The following is a 25657-nucleotide window of genomic DNA, read 5'->3' as shown; positions in this document are numbered from 1 at the left end:
AATTCCGGAAAATCCTCATGTGCATATTTTTTGATTTGGTACTGTTCTGCCCTAAACACAATTTTAATGTTGTTAAACAGCAAAATAAAGTGCACCATGTTAAACTAGGCATTTTTCTACCCCATTTACATATAAAGTTTATTTAAAATGGAGCTACGGTTATTTAGTTATGAAATAAAGCATTTTAACATGGCATTTATACAAATTAAACAAACAGCAAGTTTAAACATTTTAAACATGGATGAAAGTTGCATATTATGAAACTACATGAAAATCTAAGCATTTTACATATATAGTTTATTTAATTCCGATGCATGGTTTGTGAGATATAAATGCATGAAGTTAGGGGGTTTTGTGCAAAACTGGCGTTCCTGGAATCATGAACAAATTCGCAGCGCTGAAAAAAAAAACATAAGCGGGCCGAATCTGACTGGGCCAACATTGTACAGGAGGCGACTGCTCACCTTGGGCCAACAGGCCGAAGGGGAAGCAGAGCGGCGGGCCGGTGGATCTGGGCCGCGGGGATGCCGCCCACGCAGACGCGGTCAACGGTGACGGGCGAGGTGCAGGCGAAGCTTGCGGGCACGAAGAAGGCCGTGGCGGGCGGCTGGAGGGTCGCAGTTACCACACGACGGGGCGGGATCCAGGCGACAGGACAGAGGGGCACGAGAGAGGCTCTCGTCGAGGTCCTCCGGGAAGCAGAGCAGCGGTGCGACGCCGAGCTACAGAGGGACTTGCGGCGGAGCTCGGTGCCTCGCCTCGCTGGAAGACGAACGGGACAGTGGCGGTCAGCGCTGGTTCATGAGCAACAGAGAGCGAAGGTTAGAGGAGAACCAGAGAAAAGGGGAGAAGGGGCGCGAGAAGATGGCGACCTGCTCGCTTCGGTCGGCGCGGACGAGGAGAAGGCAGGGCCTCGGGCGCGGGGCGGTGAGGACGGCCTGCTGGAGCATGCTTGGGGAGGAGCAGGGGCACGCGAGGAGCTGCTGTTGGCCATGGTCGGCGGCGCAAAACCAGGGAGGTGGTCGGAGGCGGGAGAGGATCTAGATCGGGTGCGCTCTTGTTGGTCTGATGCTGAAAACGAGGGAGGGAGAGAGGCTGGCTGGTTGGGGATGGATCCCGAGGGGAATTTGGTGGAGTGGCGGCGGCGGCGGAGGATTTGATGGATGGATGGGACAGGGCTAGGGTTAGTCTATATATATAGGTAGGGGATTAGGGTAGGGTTAAACCGGTCCATCCGATCATAATCAGGCGCTCAAGAATAAATAGGTTAGGGAGTCTAAATAAGAAAACGGAGATGTTTTAGGGATGTTTGGGAATGATCTGAATGCAACGGTGATGACTGGCCGGGTCGGGTTCGGGGATGATTCGGACATGGTTGTGAAGGTGGTCGGTGGCAGGCAGAGAGGTTAGGTGGTTTGACAAGAGGGAATCGAATACCTGGTTGGTCCCGGAATGGTCAACGAGGCAAGGGGGAACACGGCAGCTACAAGCGGATGCAAGCTTTATGAAAACATGCGGATGCAATGCATATGATGCCATGATGAAATGCAACAACAACAAATAAACACACGGCGGTCACACAAAACATGGAAGGCGTCTGGAGCGTCGGTCTCGGGGCGTCACAACACCCCTCCACTTACAAGAGATCTCGTCCCGAGATCTATGGATGGCACCGGAGGGAAAACGGAAGATGAGGAGAAAAGGTAAAACTAAGTTGCTTCTTTGACCAACAAGTGAAACCAAAGAACCTTGAGAGGTTAAACAATTTAAAGAAGAATCCAATGGAGATGAACGAGATTGCGAACACTCCGTTAGATAAGAGGAACATGGGATACGACGAGAACCAAGAGGTTAAGTGACAAGATAGGTATTTAAACCACTCCGGTTAAAACAAGATAGGGAAGGAATAAGAATGATATAATATGGGCAGCACTCCGACTGTAAATGGAAGGAATTGAACATGATCTTGACAAGATGAGAGGATACTTGATGAAAGATGAGATGATACTTGATGAAATCAACAAACACTGCCTCTGGAATGAACGAATAGAAGATAGATCGTCGGAATAAGAGAACGGAGAAGGAAATGATAACTTCTGCCACAAAAGAGCTTGGAGAGCACCCTTCCAAGAAGGTTATACCGGATTTGTTGGAAAAACCAACAACAAAACGAATAAACTTGTAGTGGGCTTAAGGAAAACAACTCAAAATTATGAGGTGAAGACAAGCCACTAACGGAATCAATTAATTGCTTGAGAGCAACACAGAGATGAAAACTCTTTCACCGAGAAGAGAAGGAGAAACTTGGATCATTGGTGAGCACCACAAATAGCAACATCCCCAATGGAAGGCTTTAGTTGAAATATCACCCAAGATCACTCCAACAAAGAGATTGATGGATTTAAAATATCTCACTCTTGCTAGTTTTGAATCATGAAGCATGAACGGAAATTGTCAAGAATGACATATCACCATCTCAAAAGATAAGGTAGAAAGAATTGCACTTTGGAATGCAAGATGAAGAATACTTGAACTCCTCAAAACAAAACATGTGTTGAGCACTCTGTTTAATTTTTGAGTATAGCTTGGCGGATCATAATTCCGAGAGAAATCCTGACGAACAATTGAAGAATGAAAGGAATCCTTGACGAACCACCATGTAGAGCCTCCATGAAGAACTCCGGTAATAAAGGGATGATAAAAAGAAAGAGAAGTTGAGAACACAAGGTGAAGCCTTGCGATGATTTAGATGGAGCTTTGCGACGAGGTAATGCGGAAAAACTTGGAACTCCGGAAGAAGGAATTAATCACTTGGATGAAACAAGAACAAGAATTATGTTATGCGTATCCTTCACCAATTTAGATTGATGACAAGCAACGGATTTGGCATACTACTTATTCTCGTTGAAAAAGGATTGAAGAGAGATATTGCTCAACTTGGGATGGTCTTCAATGAACCACCGATAGGATTTGGGAAGAACAAATGAATTGATATGGTAACAAAGGAAGAGGGATCTTGAACGAACCACCGTAAGAATTGGAAATGAAAGTAGCAAAGGCACAATTCACCAGGAAGAATTAGAAAAACGAATAAAGATACTTGACGGAATATAAATATATGAGAATGAAGAGATCACGAACTGACTAGGTAATACTTGAGCGGTGCACCATAAGATTTGGAGAACGATAGTTACACGCTGAGAATGAAGAATTCTAAGATGATGGGCTCCCGGGGAAGAAATGGAGACAACTCATGAAATGCTCCGGATGGGTGAAAAGAATTCTCACAACCGAAACAATTATGAGAGGATGGCATCAAGCTAGAACCATGAATCTTCACAAGAACGAACAAGATTTAGAGGAAAACTCTTCATTAGACTTCAAATGTTGGGAATGATGATGAGAACCACCATGAATTGTTGAGGCACTCCGGAATGAAGAATAGAAAGGTTGAACCAACGATGAAAAGAATTTGAAAGTGATCTTGGAGAAGGAATATGACTGATGAGAATTCATTATTACGTCAAATTTGAAAAAGAATTTGAGAATAACTCCGGGAAAATTAGAAGAGTCAGGTAGGATCCTGGGAAAAGACCTGTGGGTTAGGGCCCACTCAAAAGATACACCGTTGAACGATTTAAAAGAGAGATTGCGCCGGTAGAATTAAATGGCTCAAAAGAGATAACAACCTTGAGATAGCTTGAACGGATTAGGAATGGAAATGCGAATCTTTGAGATATCTTCAGCACCCCAGATAACATGAATAGCAAGAGGTGGATGATTAAGAGATGCACCGACATGAGAAAGCATTTGAAACGAGGAAAAGAATACGATCAACACTGAAAGCTTGACTTGAGTCCACCGGAGAAGAAAAGAACGAAGAATAATAGACTTGAAGCTTCCTCAGCATCTTCATGAGAATCACCAGGTAAGAACATGGAGGAAAAGAATGAAGAGACTTCACATCAATAAAAATGATACTTGATTAAGAAATCTGAGTCCTTGAAGAAAAGGGTGGGAGGGCGGGAAAACAAAGGCAACTTGGATCGGATGAAACGAACACCGTTGAGAAAAGCTTAGAATTGATCTTGCAAATGTTGGAATGATCGGATGCACTAGAAGAGAAGCACGCCGGTTGGAAAAGAAAATAACATGACAACCTCGATAATCGAAAAGATTAGTATTCGCATAGAAATATGGGAACACCGCTTAGAATAAGGTATGGAATCACACTTGACATTGAAGCAACTCGAATACCACAAACCAAAACAAAACAAAGGAATTGGCTTGCAGGATAAGCCGGAACAAATACATATGATAGAGATTTACCCAATCCCATATCATGCATCTGTCGGAAAGATATTCTAGGAGCTACTTGAATTCCCACCTATAAAACTGCCGAAACTTTCTGGTTATGCAATCGGGTGTTGGGGATATAGGGGACGCAATATATCTCACCCAAACTAACAATCCCTAGATCCAGCTGTATCCATCAGTCAACACATAATCAAGGAAACTCCGGAAATCGTGTACCTCAACCTTCGAAAAGCATCCGTTATACGAGTTATGGCAATACTCCCGAACTCCCGCCCCAGTACTGGGTGGCGTCGAGGTGATCTCACCAACAAACAGCATAAAAGAGATTTTCGATGTTGGCGAAACTCAGGTATACCAGAACTGCAACGATAAAATTGTGACGACAACACCTCGGAGCTCAACTCCCCGGGACACTGCCACAACCCCTATATTTCAGGAGGCACCAAGAACAATGTTCTCGTCACAAAACCATCGAAACGATTCCAAGATACCTGCGTGATCCAAAATTTTTTTTAGTGAAATTTGAGGAGAGGAAAGACAAAACATCTACGTCAGGAGACCTCACAAGAGCGACGAAGGGTCTGAGGGGTAAAAAGAATCCTACTCTCCGATATATATAATCCTAAGACTAAAAACATTTTTGTTCTAGACACAACAACGTCAGTGATTCGATCAAGCAGGGGGCGCCTAAGTCGGGGATGGCTCTGATTACCAACTTGTAACGCCCACGATGCGGCTATATCTCCCACGTGTCGAGGAACGACTTGGAGGCATAACCGCATGGTGGTTTTGTCGCAAGAAGGGTCATCTTCACACAATCCCATGTAATGAACAAGAATGGGATAAAGAGAGTTGGCTTACAACCGCCACTTCACACAATACATAAATAAGTCATACATCAATCAGAGTACACACATAGGTCCGACTACGGAACCAAAAGAAAACAGGACAACCCCAAATGCTAGATCCCCGATCGTCCCAACTGGGCTCCACTACTGATCATCTGGAAACGAAACATAGTAACGAACAAGGTCCTCGTCGAAGCATCACCTGCACTGGCATCATCGGCTCCTGCAACTGTTTTGGTAGAATCTGTGAGTCACGAGGACTCAGCAATCTCAAAACCCGCGAGATCAAGACTATTTAAGCTTATAGGAAGGATGGGGTAATGAGGTGGAGCTGCAGCAAGCACTAAGCAAAATATGGTGGCTAACATACGCAAATAAGAGCGAGAAGAGAAGCAACACAACGGTCGTGAAGCTAGAAGTGATCCTGAAAACTACTTATGTTCAAACATAACCCAAACCGTGTTCACTTCCCGGACTCCGTCGAAAAGAGACCATCAGGGCTACACACGCGGTTGATGCATTTTAATTAAGTCAAGTGTCAAGTTCTCTACAACCGGACATGAACAAATTCCCATCTGCCACATAACCGCAGGCACGGCTCTCGAAAGTTTATACCCTGAAGGGGTGTCCCAACTTAGCCCATCACAAGCTCTCACGGTCAACGAAGGATATTCCTTCTCCTGGGAAGACCCGATCAGTCTCGGAATCCCGGTTACAAGACATTTCGATAATGGTAAAATAAGACCAGCAAAGCCGCCCGATGTGTCGACAATCCCGATAGGAGTCGCACGTATCTCGTTCTCAGGACACACCGGATAGGTCAAGCTACGAGTAAAACCAGTCCTCTAGTTGCCCCGAGGTGGCCCCGCAGGCTGCCCGGTTCGGATCAACACTTAGAGAAGCACTGGCCCCGGGGGGGTTAAAATAAAGATGACCCTCGGGTTGGCCGACCCAAGGGAAGGGTAATAGGTTGTTAGGCAAATGTAAAACCAAGGTTGGGCCTTGCTGGAGGAGTTTTATTCAAAGCGAACTGTCAAGGGGTTCCCATAACACCTAACTGCGTAAGGAACGCAAAATCAAGGAACATAACACCGGTATGACGAAAACTAGGGCGGCAAGAGTGGAACAAAACACCAGGCATAAGGCCGAGCCTTCCACCCTTTACCAAGTATATAGATGCATTAATTAAATATAAGAGATATTGTGATATCCCAACATATCCATGTTCCAACATGGAACAAACTTCAACTTCACCTGCAACTAACAACGCTATAAGAGGGGCTGAGCAAAAGCGGTAACTTAGCCAAACAACGGTTTGCTAGGAAGGAGGGTTAGAGGCTTGACATGGCAACATGGGAGGCATGATAACAAGTGGTAGGAAGCGCGACATAGCAATAGAGCGAACAACTAGCAAGCAAAGATAGAAGTGATTTCGAGGGTATGGTCATCTTGCCTGAGATCCCGCAAGGAAGAAGAACGAGTCCATGAAGAAGACAAACAGACGTAGTCGAACGAATCCTCACAACTCCAGAACGAAACCGAAGCTAACGAGAGAAGCAACCCGGAAAGAAGCAAGCAACATAGTAAATAACCATCACATAAACATGGCATGATGCGCAACCAAGTATGATGCATGTCCGGTTTAAAGAGGCATGGCATGGAAAAGTGCACAAACAATACTACAAGTTAAGTGGAGCACAATATGCAACGAGTTGCATATTGACGAAACACCACGTTTCAAACATTTAGTTCACTCTCGTTTATGTACCCAACAATATTAAATGTTGTTAAACATGGCAAGAGGTGAAGCATAATTAAACTAACTATTTAGGCAAGTTTAAATGAGGCCGGAAATAAGAAACAACAATTTCGGAAAATCCTCATGTGCATATTTTTGATTTGGTACTGTTCTGCCCCTAAACACAATTTTAATGTTGTTAAACAGCAAAATAAAGTGCACCATGTTAAACTAGGCATTTTTCTACCCCATTTACATATAAAGTTTATTTAAAATGGAGCTACGGTTATTTAGTTATGAAATAAAGCATTTTAACATGGCATTTATACAAATTAAACAAACAGCAAGTTTAAACATTTTAAACAAGGATGAAAGTTGCATATTATGAAACTACATGAAAATCTAAGCATTTTACATATATAGTTTATTTAATTCCGATGCATGGTTTGTGAGATATTAAATGCACGAAGTTAGGGGGTTTTCTGCAAAACTGGCGTTCCTAGAATAATGAACAAATTTGCAGCGCTGAAAAAAAACATAAGCGGGCCGAATCTGACTGGGCCAACAGTGTATAGGAGGCGGCTGCTCACCTTGGGCCAACAGGCCGAAGGGGAAGCAGAGCGGCGGGCCGGCGGATCTGGGGCGCGGGGATGCAGCCCACGCGGACGCGGTCAACGGTGACGGGCGAGGTGCAGGCGAAGCTTGCGGGCACGAAGAAGGCCGTGGCAGGCGGCTGGAGGGTCGCAGTTACCACGCGAAGCGGCGGGATCCAGGCGACGGGACAGAGGGGCGCGAGAGAGGCTCTCGTCGAGGTCCTCCGGGAAGCAGAGCAGCGGTGCGACGCCGAGCTGCAGAGGGACTTGCGGCGGAGCTCGGTGCCTCGCCTCGCTGGAAGACGGACGGGACGGCGGTGGCCGGCGCTGGTTCATGAGCAGCAGAGAGCGAAGGTTAGAGGAGAACCAGAGAAAAGGGGAGAAGGGGCGCGAGAAGACGGCGACCTTCTGGCTTTGGTCTGCGCGGACAAGGAGAAGGCAGGGCCTCGGGCGCGGGGCGGTGAGGACGGCCTGCTGGAGCATGCTTGGGGAGGAGCAGGGCACGCGAGGAGCTGCTGTTGGCCATGGTCGGCAGCGCAAAACCAGGAAGGTGGTCGGAGGCGGGAGAGGATCTAGATCGGGTGCGCTCTGGTTGGTCTGATGCTGAAAACGAGGGAGGGAGAGAGGCTGGCTGGTTGGGGATGGATCCCGAGGGGAATTTGGTGGAGTGGCGGCGGCAGAGGATTTGATGGATGGATGGGACAGGGCTAGGGTTAGTCTATATATATAGGTAGGGGACTAGGGTAGGGTTAAACCGGTCCGTCCGATCATAATCAGGCGCTCAAGAATAAATAGGTTAGGGAGTCTAAATAAGAAAACGGAGATGTTTTAGGGATGTTTGGGAATGATCTGAATGCAACGGTGATGACTGGCCGGGTTGGGTTCGGGGAAGATTCGGACATGGTTGCGAAGGTGGTCGGTGGCAGGCAGAGAGGTTAGGTGGTTTGGCAAGAGGGAATCGAATACCCGGTTGGTCTTGGAACGGTCAACGAGGCAAGGGGGAACGCGGCAACTACGAGCGGATGCAAGCTTTATGAAAACATGCGGATGCAAGCTTTATGAAAACATGCGGATGCAATGCGTATGATGCCATGATGAAATGCAACAACAACAACAACAAATAAACACACGGCGGTCACGCAAAACATGGAAGGCGTCTGGAGCGTCGGTGTCGGGGCGTCACACCCTCCCCCTCTAGTCCGAATTGGACTAGGAAGGGGGGGCGGCGCCCCCCCCCTTTGTCCTTCCCCCTCTCTCCTCTTTCCTTCCCTCTGACTCCTACTCATGGAAGGGGTGGAATCCTACTCCGGGTGGGAGTAGGACTCCCCTTGGGGCGCGCCTAGGAGGTCGGCCTCCTCCCCCTCCTCCACTCCTTTATATACGGGGGAGGGGGCACCCCATAGACACACAAGTTGATCATTGATCTCTTAGCCGTGTGCGGTGCCCCCCTCCACCATGATCCACCTCGGTCATATCATCGTAGTGCTTAGGTGAAGCCCTACGCCGGTAGCTTCATCATCACCGTCATCACGCCATCGTGTTGACGAAACTCTCCCTCGAAGCTCTACTGGATCGTGAGTTCGTGGGACATCACCAGGCTGAACGTGTGCAGATCGCGGAGGTGCCGTACGTTCGGTACTAAGGATCGGTCGATCGTGAAGACATACGACTACATCAACCGCGTTGTCATAACGCTTCCGCATTCGGTCTACGAGGGTACGTGGACAACACTCTCCCCTCTCGTTGCTATGCATCACCATGATCTTGCATGTGCGTAGGATTTTTTTTGAAATTACTACGTTCCCCAACAAGAACAACATGTCAAGTACGCAACCATGGACGCGTACACAAGCTACAAGATGTACATGCGGATCGTTGACATGAGTAACTATCTTCTTCCTGACCCAGACGAGGGATCGATCCACATAGCAGTGGCGGGAGTGTCACAAGAAGTAGATGACTAGACGATCGTTTCTCCTACTTTAGAATGCATGCATTGTTTATTGAGGTGTGTGCGAATGATCAGTATAGTCACTTATGTAATTGGATGTTTATTTCAATTATATATATACATGTTATTCTACAGTAGACAGAGCAATTCACACGGCTTATTAGCAGCAATCGTTTGTGTTATTACTGGTCTTCGCACACATTTCAGATTACGGACCTGTTTGCCGCGTATCACACACATCTTGTTCAGTTGAACCGTTTCCATTCTGTTGCCTAATCACACACAGTTCATCCCAGTGAACCGTATGTTGTATATCGCACACGCCTTTATCTGCCTTCCCGTTTCTTTTGTGCCTCCTCATCACAAACAGTTCATTGAGCTGAACCGTATGCCCTGCATCGCACACGCAACTAAATTCTGAACCGTGTTTGATGCATCTGTCATCGCAAACGTTTTGCACCTTTTTTGACAGTTTTTTACACCACCGTTTGCGATTATGGCATCGCACACTGTTTCGTCGAAGGGTCTCTGATCGTAGTGTCGCGTTTGGACCATCTTGCAGTAGTGACGTAACTGGGTGATTATAAAGATGCTCTACAGGTGTCTCCGATGGTACTTGTTGAGTTGGCATAGATCGAGATTAGGATTTGTCACTCCGATTGTCGGAGAGGTATCTCCGGGCCCTCTCGGTAATGCACATCACTATAAGCCTTCCAAGCAATGTGACTAATGAGTTAGTTGCGGGATGATGCATTACGGAACGAGTAAAGAGACTTGCTAGTAACGAGATTGAACTAGGTATTGAGATACCGACGATCGAATCCCGGGCAAGTAACATACTGATGACAAAGGGAACAACGTATGTTGTTATGCGGTTTGACCAATAAAGATCTTCGTAGAATATGTGGGAGACAATATGAACATCCAGGTTCCGCTATTGACTATTGACCGGAGACGTGTCTCGGTCATGTCTACATAGTTCTCGAACCCGTAGGGTCCACATGCTTAACGTTCGGTGACAATCGGTATTATGAATTTATGTGTTTTGATGTACCGAAGATAGTTCGGAGTCCCGGATGTGATCACGGACATGACGAGGAGTCTCGAAATGGTCGAGACATAAAGATTGATATATTGGATGACTATATTCGAACACCGGATGAGTTTCGGGGGTCACCGGATAATTATCAGAGTGCCGGGGGGTTATCGGAACCCCCGGGGGAACTAATGGGCCAACATGGGCCTTGTGTGTGAGAGAGAGGAGGAGCCATAGGGCTGGCCGCGCCCCCCTCCCTTGGGAGTCCGAATTGGACAAGGAGGGAGGCGACGCCCCCTCTTTCCCTTCCTCTCTCCCTCTCCTTCCTTTCCCCTTCCTCCTCCTAGTTGGACTAGGAAAGGGGGAGTCCAACTAGGAGGAGGACTCCTCCCCTCCTTGGCGCGCCCTAAGGGCAGGCCGGCCTCCCCCCTTGCTCCTTTATATACGGGGGCAGGGGGGCACCCTAGAACATACAAGTTGATCATTGATCCTCTAAGCCGTGTGCGGTGCGCCCCTTCACCATAATCCACCTCGGGCATATCGTTGCAGTGCTTAGGCGAAGCCCTGCGCCGGTAGCTTCATCATCACCGTTATCACGCCGTCGTGTTGACAAAGCTCTCCCTCGACACTCTGCTGGATCGTCAGTTCGTTGGACGTCACCGAGCCGAACGTGTGCAGATCGCGGAGGTGCCGTACTTTCGGTACAAGGATCAATCGATCATGAAGACGTACGACTATATCACCGCGTTGTCATAACGCTTCCACTTACGGTCTACGAGAATACATAGACTACACTCTCCCCTCTTGTTGCTATGTATTATCATGATCTTGTGTGTGCGTAGAATTTTTTTTGAAATTACTACGTTCCACAACACGTTGCGGACCTCCACCTAGAAGGAGCCGAAGCGGAGCGTTGTCGGGGCCGTAGCGATGGGGGGCTGGTTGGCAGGATCGACGTTGGCGACGGCGTGGTCGGGCAGCGCGTCCATGGAGCTGGCAGGACAGAAAGCAGGTTAGAACGACGGGTAGGGGAGGGCGGCATCTTTGAAAAACAGGGAAGGAGGTGAAGGGCTTTGCACCTGAAGCTACCTTGACCGGAGCAGCAGCAGCGGGCGCAACGAACGGGGTCCCTACAGTCGAAGACGACGTGGTTCGTCGCGAGGCACCGGAAGCACCGCCGGCGAGTCGTCTTCTTGAGTTTGGAGGAGGAGTGGTTGTGTGTGTGAGTTTTAGCCGGGTGGTGGAGGTGGGTATAAGTAGGGGGGAGGGGGAGATGGAGCTGGGCTTGGGACGTAGCAGAACGTCTTGATAGAAGGGTGAAGGAGCGGGGGTCGAGGCGCGGCGCGGTACGCTGCAGGTTGCGTGCGAATCTTCTGCTGCACCGTCTGTTTGAGGAGGGCAAGGTCTCTTGTCATGGCAGGAGGGAAAAGGAATGGACAACAGCGAAGCTGAAGGGACGGGGGAGGCGCATGCGTGTGTATCCTCCCGCTGACCGGAGCGACCAGAGGGAGGGACATGTGAGCAAATGTCACGGGTCGGAGGGGCTCGAGGTGCAGTACCAAAGTCCTGTAAGGGAGGTAACCAATCTAGGGGCCACAAGTCATAGACGTGGGGTACGATATGGGTCTGGTGGCAAGGAGCGGAAGAGGAGGGAAGGGGGCTGGCCTGCCATGGTTAGGGGGAGGGCCCGGGAGTTCAGCAGCGGGCGAGTTCGTCGGAGCTGAGACGAGCTGGAGGGGTGGATTTTGATGGTTGTGAGTAGTGGGGCCAAACGATGGAGTCGTTGGAAGGGCGGCCAGGGTGTCAGTGGCTTGGGGTGGCAAGGGCGGGTTGATCAGCCACTCAGAGGCGATCTCGTGGTCTGGAGCGGACGTAGGTGAGGTAATAGTAGGCGTAGCCTTTTTCTTCTCGGGCTGGGCACGCCGACGGGGTCGTTGGTTCGATCGAGGGATCAGAAATGGCACATGCGACGGCAGGGGGGAGCCCTGCTGTCAAACATGTGCGTGGTAGCGACACGAGCGGTGGCGTGAAGATAGACCTGGTGGTGTACGTGCGTGCATGAGGGTGGGCCCGGCTTTGCATGCAAGCGTGGTGAAGCCTTTGGGACAGCAGACGTGCATGGGGGGTGGGGGCCGCGGGTGGTGAAGCATGCATGTTTGTGGGAAGGGCAGGGATGGTGCAGTCATACGTGATCGAAGCCATGTCTGAATGCACGCCTGCTAACTCATTTAATGGGAGGGAGACCGATCCCTCTGTATGCACACATGCTGGTTCATTTAATGGCGAGGAGACAAGGCCCGACGAGATGAGAGGACCAGACTGGATAGCGGACGATAGCGCGCTGGCAGTAGCGAGCGTCGAGTCTTTGGATTGAACGTTGGTCGAGAAACAACCAAGAATCGATTGGGCACTGTAGGGGGTGGCACGTGTTTGGGAGGACAGGTAGAACGTTGATGAGCAGTCCACCTCGGGAAAAGAGTCAAGAGCACACTAGGCAAGTTGTTGGGATTCAAACAAGCAAAGTTCGAAATGGGAGAGGACACAGGGAGAGCGGGAGACCATTTTGGACCGGACATCTACCAAGGAGACCCAAGTGCAGAAGAGTCCCGCATGTACGATTTGCACGTAAAAAACATTTGTATTGGAAAAAAGGTGGTCCAAGGCATCAGTAACTAGCTTAACAGTTGGGAGTACGGGTTTTAGAAGCTTGACTGCAACCCACACTTGAACTGTTGGGCTAGGGTTTGGGTCCTTGGTGTTGACAGTAATGTCTACATGGTAATCATGCAAAATCAGGCTACGAAAGCGAGTACCAGGATGAACAGGACGTACCTTAGCGCCCCGGCGAGGTAGCGGCCCGGAGCTCGTAGTCGCAGAAGCCAGGTTGAGGGAGGGAGCTGCGGCGGCAAGACTGAGCCCCGCAAACGCGGGGGCGCCGGGGACGGGGACGACGGCGGGTGGAGGAACCGGAGCAGGATGCCGGGCCGCCAAAAGTCACCAAAACTGGCAATGAGGCGAGCGACATCCGTAGAAGCAACGGTGAAGGAGAAGCGGCCCTCTTCCTCCATCGTGACGTTGAAAGGCTCATGATCGCCACCAAATAGGTAAGCAAGAAGGAGGCCAAGGAACACGGCCCCAACATCATATGGGAACTGGATGATCCTTGCATACGAGCGGCACCCATGGGCAGGGCGCCCAGCCTGGAGAGTGACGGGGGAGCGAAAACGCGACCATACAAGGCGCTCAAAAGCAAGGCCGAGGTCTGATGAGACACAAAGGACGGAGGCCAAAGAGCGGCGGGAGAACAGAAATGCCGTCGCAGGCCGCACAGGGGTGGCCAAGACCAGGTCAAACGGCAGCACGACAAGGGAGACGAGGCGCCGCTTGAAAACGGCATAGCGAAGGACGACAAGGGAAATTCTGTTTGGTGCTGAACTGAACAAAGAGTAAATATCTTATGCTTTGGGTTTCAGCCACAAAAGAATTATTCAATACGGACAATTCGAATGCCTGTCATATGAACCATTCCGGTACGTACTCTAGCTGCAGGTGCAAAGATAATGTAATTACCACTTTCTGAGAGAGGCCTTTTGGAGGCCGAGCTTCATGGAGGCCTTTATTTTTGAAAAATTCAAATGAAAACTTTTATGGTTTAAAAATTCTGGAAAAAATATGCGTGTATGTAAAGATGTAAACCACATGTGTGTAAAAATTCATGATGAAATACCTTGAGTTGCGACCTGTACAAAAACGACAAATTCATGGGCCGGAAGGATGAATAGTATCACGTGTTAAACAGCCTCAGATTTGTCTTTTTTGCACATCCCTCATTTCAATGTATTTTGAACTGAAAATTTACACACATGTGTGTTATGCCTTCATGTATATCAGTATTTTTCTCACAATTTTTTGAAATGCAAAAATATGAATTTCGACGAAATTTCAAATTTGAATTTGGAGGCCTCACTGGAGGCCGAGCTCCAAAAGGGATTTCCGCCACTTTCTGCCTTATTTATTCATATGTTGCACAGAATTGTATGCATTATATATGATTATGGTTCCCCTATTGACATATCTGTTGAAACTAGTATTTTTACAACAATTAATGAACTCTCTACTCAAGGCCTTTTGGTTTTCTACCATGTGCTGGTACTGGTAGCCTGGTACAAAATAGGCCATGCAGTAATTGGACGGCATTCATCTTTTTGTTGATGACAAAGTAGTAGAAGTTCATAAAAAGGGGAGAAATATCCCATCACTGTGTCGTTTTCATAAAAAGGTTGGTCATGATGTTGGGCAGCTTCATGAGCCTCCCGTCGTCCTGCGCCGGGTCCACCGCCGACGGGGACTGGTCGTCGGGCCTCCCCTCCGAGTCGCCGTTCCAGCCCATGAAGTCGAGCAGCGTCATGCTGTCTGCCCCGTCGGGGACCTGGGGGGGCGCCTCCAAGCTCGAGCCGGCCGGCGCGTCCTTCTTGGCCTTCTCCCTGGCCACGTTGTCGGCGACGATCACGTCCTCTATCCTGGACATGACGTTGAAGGCGAGGCTCTCGAGGACCCTGGAGTAGCTCTCCAGGAGAGCAAATCCCACGTCCTAGTCGCCAGCCAGCCAGCCAACCAGCCAAGGAAAATTAATTAATGACAAGTGAAGTAATATGGATCGGAGCGGAGGGAGTAGTTATATTGCGTGTGGTTACGTACCCTGTTTTCTTGTATCTTTGCGATGTCGAGGGTGGACTGGGGGATGCCGGGGAACCTGTGCTTGATGATGAGCAGCAGCGTCTGCGCCCGCTCCTCGAACTGCTCACGCTTCTCCTGGCTGACGGCGGAGCCCCACGAGGACTTGCCGTCCTTGTTGTGCACCTTCCTGTTCCAGATGATGACCGACGCCTCGATGCGGTCCTTGAGGTCCAGGATCTTGTGCTCCGACGTCAGGTCCACCGTCGACAGGAAGTCGTCCGGGTCGAACTCCACGTCCGTGATGATCCGGTACAGCGCGTCCCCGAGGCTCGCCCGCCCGTTCTGCATGCGTCCCATTTTCATTTTCATATCAACGAGACAACAGCTAGCTTCGTGTCGTCAGAGAAGGATGAAGATGATGGTATTCATAGTACATACGTACCTTGGGCAGCGACTCTAGGTAGGACTCTGGGATGGCCATCTCCATGAGGCAGTTGGCGTTGATGGCCATGGCCGCCTTGAGCACCTGGTTCACCAGCTCCTTCTGGTGCTGGATCCAGGCTCTGGACGCCGGGGCCAGCCCGTTGGGAGGGACCTTCACGATGGGTATCCACCACTTCTCTGTAGACTCCTCTTTCTCGGCGTCCGAGCACGAGTCGCGCTTTACGTACCAAAAGTCGGTGCGGTCCTTGAAGGCGTCCAGGTAATCCTAGGAAACCGCAAAGGCGGTACGAGCTTCAGCTACATATACATACTTATACGCTAGGTGGGCAGTTGACTCCTTGGAAGTTGATGTTTCTTACGAGAAGCATGGCGTCGATCTTGCGCAACGCCGGTATGTTGGACTGCAGATCCCTTCGCTGCTGCGTGCCCATCACCTGCAGCGAGCAGAGCAGAGCAAGGAGAGGAGATTACCGGAGTGGGCAAAAGAAGAAGAAGAAGAAGATGTACTACGATCGAGCTGTTGTTCAACCGAACCTCCATTTCGACGCCGTTGTCCAGGACTTGTTTCTTGGCGACGAACTCCACGATCTGATCTGCCACGGACAGGAGCCAGCCCACTTCTTTCTTCCACCTCGCCTTTCTGTCGGGGGCCATGGGCTCCAACTTGCGTTGCTCGCCGAACACAGCAGCTGCCAACATATATTTAACTATCAGCTTTTCGTTGCCATTTTAATTTGCAACCCTTTCATTTCATGGATGCATGAGAACAACTTGATTTGGCAAGTACTCCTACGTAGTAACTAGTAATAGGAAGGTAGCTAGGTTGTCACCTGCAAGATTAGTGACGGCGTTGGACAGGGCTAGCGCGGACGGCACGCCTTTGCCGGACCCCGACATGTCCTCCCCGAGCAGCAGCTTGCCGAACTTCTCCTTGATCACTTCAATGTCTGCATGCAATGCAAACGACCGACGCCTCTTGAGAGCTAGCCAACGTACCGGCCGGAAGGACAACCGATCGATCTTGACTGCTACTTACCGGAAGGTCCCGAGGCGTGCTCCTCGGCGCCATGGTCGGCCGCCGGCTCCTCCTTCGCCTTGCTCCCCGACCGCCGCATGGAGCCCCGCCGCTCCAGCGACCCGCCGTTGGCCGCCATCGCCCGATCTACCTACCGAAACTTCAAAACGGCACGCATATATGCTTCGTGACCTAGCTTTCTCCTCCAGGATTGGATGGACTACAGCGAGGCGTACTCAAAAACTCACATTATGATTACTGCGATTGATGATACTGGCGTACGTACCTGTAAAGCGCGCAGCTTTCCGGGGCCTCGAGCGACGTGCGTGCGTCGAGTGCAAAGGCGGAGGGAAATGGATGAGTCGGGAGGGATTACGCGCGCGCAGAGCCGAAAGCGTTGGGAGGAGAAACGGATCGAAATGATCAGTAGCCGCGGGCGGATGATTCCCGTGGGTCTTGTTCGCGGTCCACGGACTGGGTTCGACCGATCGCCCGCGGTGCCATGGTGGGAAGGGAAGAAGGCGGAGGGGAAGAAGAGAGGCCCCGGTGGCCGAGGGGGGGAGAAGGCCGGGAGTATAATTAGGGAGCGCCGCATGCTTTATTATTAGAAAGTGCATTCTTAGGCCTGCCCTCCCCTTCAACGGTCCGGGAGCTAGCGCAAGGGCAAGGCCCCTCTCTCGGCTCGCTCTACGGCGATTCTATTCTACGGGGCAATCAGCTGCATTTCATTTCGCGCCAACGTGCGTGTGACAAACTGGATCTGTGCCAAGATAAGAACTTGTACTTGCAGGCTGTAGGAGATTAGTATAGGAGTGAGTAAGGGCATGCCCAACAATGCCGACCCTCAAACCGCCCGCATACGGCCGGACCGTGCTGTGCGGACGTGTTGTCATCCAACGCAGATTTGTATCGGTCTGCCGAGTAGTTTAGACGTGTTTTTTCATGCAAACCGGAGACAAATGTGGGGAGCTCTGCACGAGTCCGAACATCCTCATGACAAACCAAAAATCTCCACTACCCCACCTCTTCGTTCGGATGGCGGAAGGCCGCTAGTTAATTGGCGGAAGGCTAGCATGTTAAAAGCCAGATTGTGATTAGTATTTAGGCATTTGGCGGAAGCTTGCAAATATATTTAGGCATTTCTCGGAAGGTTACTTCTTGCCATATGATTAAAATTTGGCAAGGTGATTGGTATTTGGGCATTTGGCGAAAGGTTACTTCTTGCCATATGATTAGCATTTGGCACGGTGATTAGTTTTCTATTAACGTTTTTTATTACTGGGGCGACACGGGCGCCGCCGCCACCGTCCGCCACTAGCCCTCCCCCTCCTCCCCTTCCCCGCCTCCGCCGGTCAGAGCCGCCGGGGCAAAGCCCCCTGCGGTGGCTGGCGGCGGGGGCCTTCTCCCCTCCTCGCGTTCGTGGCCTGCGGGAGCGGCCAGGCCGAGCGGAGGCGCCGGGGCGCGCGGATCCTGGCGGCGTGGCGGCGACGATCTTGACGGCAGCGGGCCCATGGCGCGGCTGCAGATGGGTCGACGCCGAGCTGTGTGGCGGCTGCGTGCGGGTCTCCTCGTGGCGGCGGCCTTCGCCGGCGGCGGGGCGGCACGTGCGCGGCATCCGGCGAGGGGTGGGGACGCGGCCACGGTGGCTTCCCGTGCGAGTACGCGGAGAAGAGGCTACGACGTCTGTCCTCGGGGAGGATGGCTATCCTCGCCCAGATCCGTCGGCGGCATGGCGGTGGAGGTCGCTGTGGCTAGTCGGCGGTGGCGGAACTTGGCCGGTGGCAGCGGCGAGGTTCTGTCTGGATCTCGGGGCGGCGGCCCTGGAGGGTGGCGGCTGGTGAAGCTAGGGCTTCCCGCAGCGGCATGGCGTGGTGCAGCCCCTGTCCAAGGCGGATCTGTGACGGCGATCTGCTTTGGATTGGTTCGGATCAGAGACGGTGACAAGCGCGCGGGATCCTTCTTGGCGGCTCTCGCGGCTTGGCGAGGAGGGGTGGGACCCCTCCTCCTAGGCTCCAGTGGTGGCACACTCAGGCAGTGGCCGGTGCGCCAGGGATCCCACGGTGGCACTGATACGTCTCCATCGTATCTACTTTTCCAAACACTTTTGCCCTTGTTTTGAACTCTAGCTTGCATGATTTGAATGGAACTAACCCGGACTGACGCTGTTTTCAGCAGAATTGCCATGGTGTTATTTTTGTGCAGAAATAAAAGTTCTCGGAATGACCTGAAACTTCACGGTGAATATTTTTGAAATTAATAAAAAATACTGGCGAAAGAATCAAGGCCAGGGGGCCCACACCCTGTCCATGAGGGTGGGGGCGCGCCTACACCCTGGGCGTGGCCCCTGCCTCATGGGCCCCCTGGTGCTCCACCGACCTCAACTCCAACTCCATATATTCACGTTCGGGGAGAAAAAAATCAGAGAGAAGGATTCATCGCGTTTTACGATACGGAGCCATCGCCAAGCCCTAATCTCTCTCGGGAGGGCTGATCTGGAGTCCGTTCGGGGCTCCGGAGAGGGGAATCCATCGCCATCGTCATCATCAACCATCCTCCATCACCAATTTCATGATGCTCACCGCCGTGCGTGAGTAATTCCATCGTAGGCTTGCTGGACGGTAATGGGTTGGATGAGATTTATCATGTAATCGAGTTAGTTTTGTTAGGGTTTGATCCCTAGTATCCACTATGTTCTGAGATTGATGTTGCTATGACTTTGCTATGCTTAATGCTTGTCACTAGGGTCCGAGTGCCATTTTCAGATCTGAACCTATTATGTTTTCATGAATATATGTGAGTTCTTGATCCTATCTTGCAAGTCTATAGTCACCTATTATGTGTTATGATCTGTTAACCACGAAGTGACAAAAATCGGGATACTTACCGGTGATGACCGTAGTTTGAGGAGTTCATGTATTCACTAAGTGTTAATGCTTTGGTCCGGTACTCTATTAAAAGGAGGCCTTAATATCCCTTAGTTTCCATTAGGACCCCGCTGCCACGGGAGGGTAGGACAAAAGATGTCATGCAAGTTCTTTTCCATAAGCATGTATGACTATATTCGGAATACATGCCTATATTACATTGATGAACTGGAGCTAGTTCTGTGTCACCCTATGTTATAACTATTGCATGACGAATCACATCCGACATAATTATCCATCACTGATCCAATGCCTACGAGCTTTTCACATATTGCTCTTTGCTTAGTTACTTTTCCGTTGCCACTCTTACAGTTACTACAAAACTGGTACTGTTACTTTTATCGCTGTTACCATTATTTCCAAACTACTTTGCTACTAAATATTTTGTTGCAAATATTAAGTTATCCAGGTGTGGTTGAATTGACAACTCAACTGCTAATACTTGAGAATATTCTTTGGCTCCCCTTGTGTCGAATCAATAAATTTGGGTTGAATACTCCACCCTCGAAAACTGTTGTGATCCCCTATACTTGTGGGTTATCAAGACTATTTTCTAGCGTTGTTGTCGGGGAGCATAGCTCTATTCTTTGAGTCACTTGGGATTTATATCTGCTGGTCACTATGAGGAACTTGAAAGACGAAAGAACTAAGATTTTTCCCTCAACTATGAGGGGAGGTAAGGAACTGCCATCTAGCTCTGCACTTGATTCACCTTCTGTTTTGAGTAAGCTTGCGACACCTAAACCTGCTTCTGCTATTAATTCTGATATGTCGCATGTTATTGATGATGCCACTTCTCCTATGCATGATACTTATGATGAAACTACTTCTATACTTGATACTACTGTGCCATTAGGTGAATTTCTTGATGAACAACTTGCTAGGGCTAGAGAGAATGAAATTATTGAAACTGATAATATTGATGAAAGCGATGATGAAGATTCTCCCCCTAGATATGAATTGCGTATTGTGCCTGAGGGTTATGTTATGGATGAAGAAACTGCTAGAGACTTTCTTGCTTGCAATGATAGATATGATCTTAAGAAATTATTAGCTAAGCTGAAAGAAAAATCTTTGAATGCTAGAATGAAATATGACCCTGCTTTTGCTACTTCACCTATCTGTATTTCCAATAAGGATTATGATTTCTCTGTCGATCCTGAGATAATTACTTTGGTTGAATCTGATCCTTTTTATGGCTATGAATCTGAAACTGTTGTGGCACATCTTACTAAATTAAATGATATAGCCACCCTATTCACTAATGATGAGAAAACTCGTTACTACAATATCCTTAAATTATTTCCGTTCTCATTAAAGGGTGATGCTAAAACATGGTTTAATTCTCTTGATCCTGGTTGTGTGCGTAGTCCCCAGGATATGATTTATTACTTCTCTGCTAAATATTTCCCCGCTCATAAGAAATAAGCTACTTTAAGGGGAAATATATAATTTTGTGCAAATTGAAGAAGAGAGTCTCCCACAAGCTTGGGAGAGGCTTCTCCGATTACTTAATGCTTTGCCTGATCATCCTCTCAAGAAAAATGAAATACTTGATATCTTTTATAATGGACTAACTGATGCTTCCAGAGACCACCTGGATAGTTGTGCTGGTTGTGTTTTCAGGGAAAGAACAGCTGATCAAGCTAAATTGCTATTGAATAATATGTCGACTAATGAAAATAATTGGACACTTCCTGAACCAACTCCTAAGCCAACTCCAAAGAAAAGGGGTATTCTATTTCTCAGTCCTGAAGATATGCAAGAGGTAAAGAAATCTATGAAAGAAAAAGGTATTAAAGTTGAAGATGTTAAGAATTTACCACCTATTGAAGAAATACATGGTCTTGATAACCCGACACAGGTAGTAAAGGTAAATTCTCTCTATAGATTTGATGAAGGTGATATTCCTCGTTATAGGTCTGCTAGCTAATGCTTAGATGAGTTTGGTAATTTTATTGTTAAACAAGAAAACTTCAACGCTTATGTTGGTAGACAATTGAAACGAAATGCTTATATGATTGAACACTTGAGTGATTATATGTCTAGAGTTAAAGGTGAACTTAAACTCATTAGTAAACATGCTTCTATGGTTACCACTCAAGTAGAACAAGTGCTTAAAGCTCAGAATGATTTGCTCAATGAATTAAATAATAAGAAAAATGATAATGTTGTTAGAGTTATGACTAGAGGGGGTAAAATGACTCAGGAACCTTTGTATCCTGAGGGCCACCCCAAGAGAATTGAGCAAGATTCTCAGAGAACTAATGTTGATGCACCTAGTCCTTCTAAGAGGAAGAAAAAAATGATAGGACTTTGCATGGTTCTAGTGAACCTGTTGTTGACACACCTGAGAATCCCAATGATATTTCTATTTCTGATGCTGAAACACAATCTGGTGATGAACATGAACCTAGTGATAATGTTAATATTGATGTTCATGTTGATGCTCAACCTAGCAATAACAATGATGTAGAAATTGAATCTGCTGTTGATCTTGATAACCCACAATCAAAGAATCAACGTTATGATAAGAGAGACTTTGTTGCTAGGAAGCACGGTAAAGAAAGAGAACCATGGGTTCAGAAATCCATGCATTTTCCTCCTAAACCATCCAAGAAAAAGGATGATGAGGATTTTGAGCGCTTTGCTGAAATGATTAGACCTATCTTTTTGCGTATGCATTTGACTGATATGCTTAAAATGAATGCTTATGCTAAGTATATGAAGGATATTGTTACAAATAAAAGAAAGATACCGGAAGCTGAAATTTCCACCATGCTTGCTAATTACACTTTTAAAGGTGGAATACCTAAGAAACTAGGAGATCCAGGAGTACCAATTATACCATGCTCCATTAAAAGAAACTATGTTAAAACTGCTTTATGTGATCTTGGAGCCGGTGTTAGTGTTATGCATCTCTCTTTATATCGTAGACTTGATTTGAATAAGTTGACACCTACTGAAATATCTTTGCAAATGGATGATAAATCAACAGCTATACCTATCAGTATTTGTGAGGATGTGCCTGTTGTGGTTGCAAACGTTACTATTTTAACGGACTTTGTTATTCTTGATATTCCCGAGGACGATAGTATGTCGATTATCCTTGGTAGACCCTTTATGAATACTGCAGGGGCTGTTATTGATTGCAACAAAGTCAATGTCACTTTCCATGTTAATGGTAATGAGCATACGGTACACTTTCCGAAGAAACAACCTCAAGTCCATAGTATCAATTCTATTGGAAAATTTTCAACTGTCACTATTGAAGGTTTTGAATATCCTCTTTCTACTGTCAAGAAGAAATATGATATTCTTATTGTTGGGGATGTGCATATCCCCATTGAGGTAACCTAGTGCTATTTGAAAATTCTCCGGTTTCATGCGATTCGGAATGGGTTTGTTAACAAGACTTGATCAACCTTGTTAGTGGATTCCTTTTGATGAGCATGAGATGGATGAAATTAGAAAGCACAACCTTCTGTACACTCCCTTTACTTTCTGTTATTTAGATTAAATAAGGCAAAAATAGTATTTTCTGTCTGTTTTCTGAATTATCTGTGCAATACAAAATACCCCGAAAATAAAATTTCTCCAAATGCCCTGAAAATGAAATATGATTTTTTCTAGAATATTTGAAAATATTTGGCACTGAGAACACATCAGGGGGAGCAAGCACCTGGCCACGAGGGTTCAGGGCGCGCCCACCTGCCTCGGGGGCCCCTGGTGGCCCCCTCCACTTATTCCTGCACCCACACACTTCTTCTTCCTCCTAAAAAAGTCACCAACCAGCTCAAGCACGAGTTCTAGCTCATCTTGCTGTCATTTTTGATCTCCTTGCTCAAAGCTCCACTCACAAAACTGCTTTGGAGGATTGTTCTTCGGTATGTGACTCCTCCAATGGTCCAATTAGTTTTTTTTCTAGTGCTTTATTTATTGCAAATTTTTGCTGCTGAGGTGACCCTGTTCTTGAGCTTGCATGTCAAATTTATATGGTCCCAAGTAGTTCTAATGCATGATATAGTCTCTAGGCACTTGTGGGAGTAGTTGCTATCAATTTTGTTGAGTTTGGTTCACTTTTATTTTGAGTTACTAAAATTTTCAAAAAAAATTCAGAGGAAGAAATATGTTTAGGAAAATGTACCAAGGTGGTTCTTCAAGGAAGCAAGGACCCAGGCCCGCAATACGTGAGCCGGACCATGAACACCAAGAGAAGCTCAACTGCGGCCTTGTGAATGGCCGTCAGAAGATTTCGTGGTCCGAGCAGGAATTAAGGAGGAATTTGACGCATATGTGCGTAATGCTGAACTCGATGGCTTCATGCTAGATAAGTGCCCTCAGTATTATCACCTAACTGATTCCTTTGTGAGAAGATTTAAATTTACGTCTTCACACTATTCTCACACTGTCCTATTTGATCTTTATAATAAATCTTATACCATGGACTTAGAAGATTTTGATACTACTTGTAAACTCCCGCAATGGGGTAGTGCTAGTGAACCTCGCAAATCTGAGTTTAAAGATTTTCTTGCTAGTATTACTGTGGGGGAATCTAGAGAGATAACACAAGCTACCATAGGGAGCATTCATTTCCTGCTATACATGCATGTCACATGTGTGTTCCTGACCTTAGTGTTCTCAAGAGTGCCGTATTAGGAGATAAGCAATACAACTTGGGGGCCATTGTTGCACGTAGGTTGCATAATAACAGTACTAATGGAGATTTGTTCGGAGGAATTTATTCAACCCGTGTAGCTAATTTTCTTGAGATACCCATACATGAAAATGATATGGAATTGCCTCCCGCTTATTTAGATTATAATGCTATGGTTCGCCATCAGTTTATTGAGAGTAATGAACAACCTCTCAAGTACCGACTAATGTTTGACAGGCGCCGCACTGTCCATGTTACTCTCCCTGCTCCTACGTTCTTTGACTTTCAGGCAAAAGGGAGTTATATTATAACCAGGGAGGAGGCGCACGAGTATGAGAGGAGGACGGAGACAGCTCGCCTCCAAGCTGCAGCTCATGAGGCAATAGCTGCTGCATCTCAGTACGACCCCAACTACAACTTTGATCCATGGGCATAGACCAACTTCGGCCAAAAGCCTAAGCTTGGGGGAGTACGTATTCCTCACCGACATTACATTCATGTTCACACACTCATGCTAGTTGTCGGTGCTCATACTTTTTCATTGTAATATCCATGCTAGTTTATTTTCCTTTTTCTCGCTTTCTTCTTGTGTGTTTGAATAACCTTAAGAAAAACCAAAAAAAATTAGTTGTAACTTTTAGCTAGTTTACTTTCCATGCCTGTAGTAGTAGTAATTAAAAGAAAACCCAAAAAGATTTCTTGTTCTTCTTTTGCTTGTTGGGAGCTTTCCCGTGTAAATAGTTTTATTTGTTTCCTTTCTTTGGGGGTCGATAGGAGAAGACCATGATTAAAATGTTGAAGTGGCTCTTATATGCATTATTGTTGATCTAACAAAGAGCCCATATTACCTTGTCTTCTCCTTTGTATCAGATGCTTGCAGATTCCAGCTTAGTGCAATGCACGCTCACTATTATTATTATCCACATCGTTCGGTCGTGCAAGTGAAAGGCAATAATGACGATATATGGTGGACTGATTGAGATGAGAAAAGCTGGTATGAACTCGACCTCTCTTGTATTTGTAAATATGATTAGTTCATCGTTCCTGATTCAGCCTGTTATGAATGAAACATGTTTGCAATGACAATTAGAGATTATAGTTGCTTATGCCATGCTTAATTAGCTAGGAGTTTATAATGGTTTACCTTGCGTGCCAACATGCTATTAAAATGGCTGTGATGTGGTATGATAGGGTGGTATCCTCCTTTGAATGATTCGAGTGACTTGACTTGGCACATGTTCACGCATGTAGTTGAAACAAAATCAACATAGCCTCCACGATATTTTTGTTCATGGTGGATTATATCCTACTCATGCTTGCACTCAATGTTTATTAATTTTAATGCATGTTCATGACTGTTGTCGCTCTCTAGTTGGTCGCTTCCCAGTCTTTTTCCTAGCCTTCACTTGTACTAAGCGGGAATACTGCTTGTGCATCCACTTCCATGAACCCCAAAG

At 47.6% G+C, this 25657-nt stretch overlaps 1 protein-coding gene and 1 long non-coding RNA gene across 2 annotated transcripts; both read right to left on the bottom strand.

The window, feature by feature from the left end:
- Window positions 1–11218: 11218 nt before the first annotated feature.
- Window positions 11219–11732, bottom strand: LOC141042440 (uncharacterized). Its single transcript, XR_012205226.1, has 2 exons — window positions 11563–11732; window positions 11219–11476 (listed from the first exon to the last, which is right to left on the bottom strand). It is a non-coding gene; the product is annotated as an uncharacterized lncRNA (long non-coding RNA).
- A 2741-nt stretch (window positions 11733–14473) lies between these two features.
- LOC109753772 (rop guanine nucleotide exchange factor 9) lies at window positions 14474–17166 on the bottom strand. The gene is made up of 8 exons (XM_020312700.2): window positions 16906–17166; window positions 16641–16779; window positions 16435–16551; window positions 16139–16293; window positions 15964–16038; window positions 15603–15869; window positions 15182–15502; window positions 14474–15074 (listed from the first exon to the last, which is right to left on the bottom strand). The coding sequence occupies exons 2-8, from the start codon at window positions 16756–16758 to the stop codon at window positions 14739–14741; spliced, it is 1389 nt and encodes a 462-aa protein (XP_020168289.1). The 5' UTR covers window positions 16759–16779; window positions 16906–17166; the 3' UTR covers window positions 14474–14738.
- Window positions 17167–25657: the final 8491 nt, after the last annotated feature.

The sequence above is a fragment of the Aegilops tauschii genome, chromosome 3 (genome assembly GCF_002575655.3).
Source record: "Aegilops tauschii subsp. strangulata cultivar AL8/78 chromosome 3, Aet v6.0, whole genome shotgun sequence".
Classification (NCBI taxonomy): domain Eukaryota; kingdom Viridiplantae; phylum Streptophyta; class Magnoliopsida; order Poales; family Poaceae; genus Aegilops; species Aegilops tauschii.
This window is presented reverse-complemented; position numbering and strand designations above follow the sequence as displayed.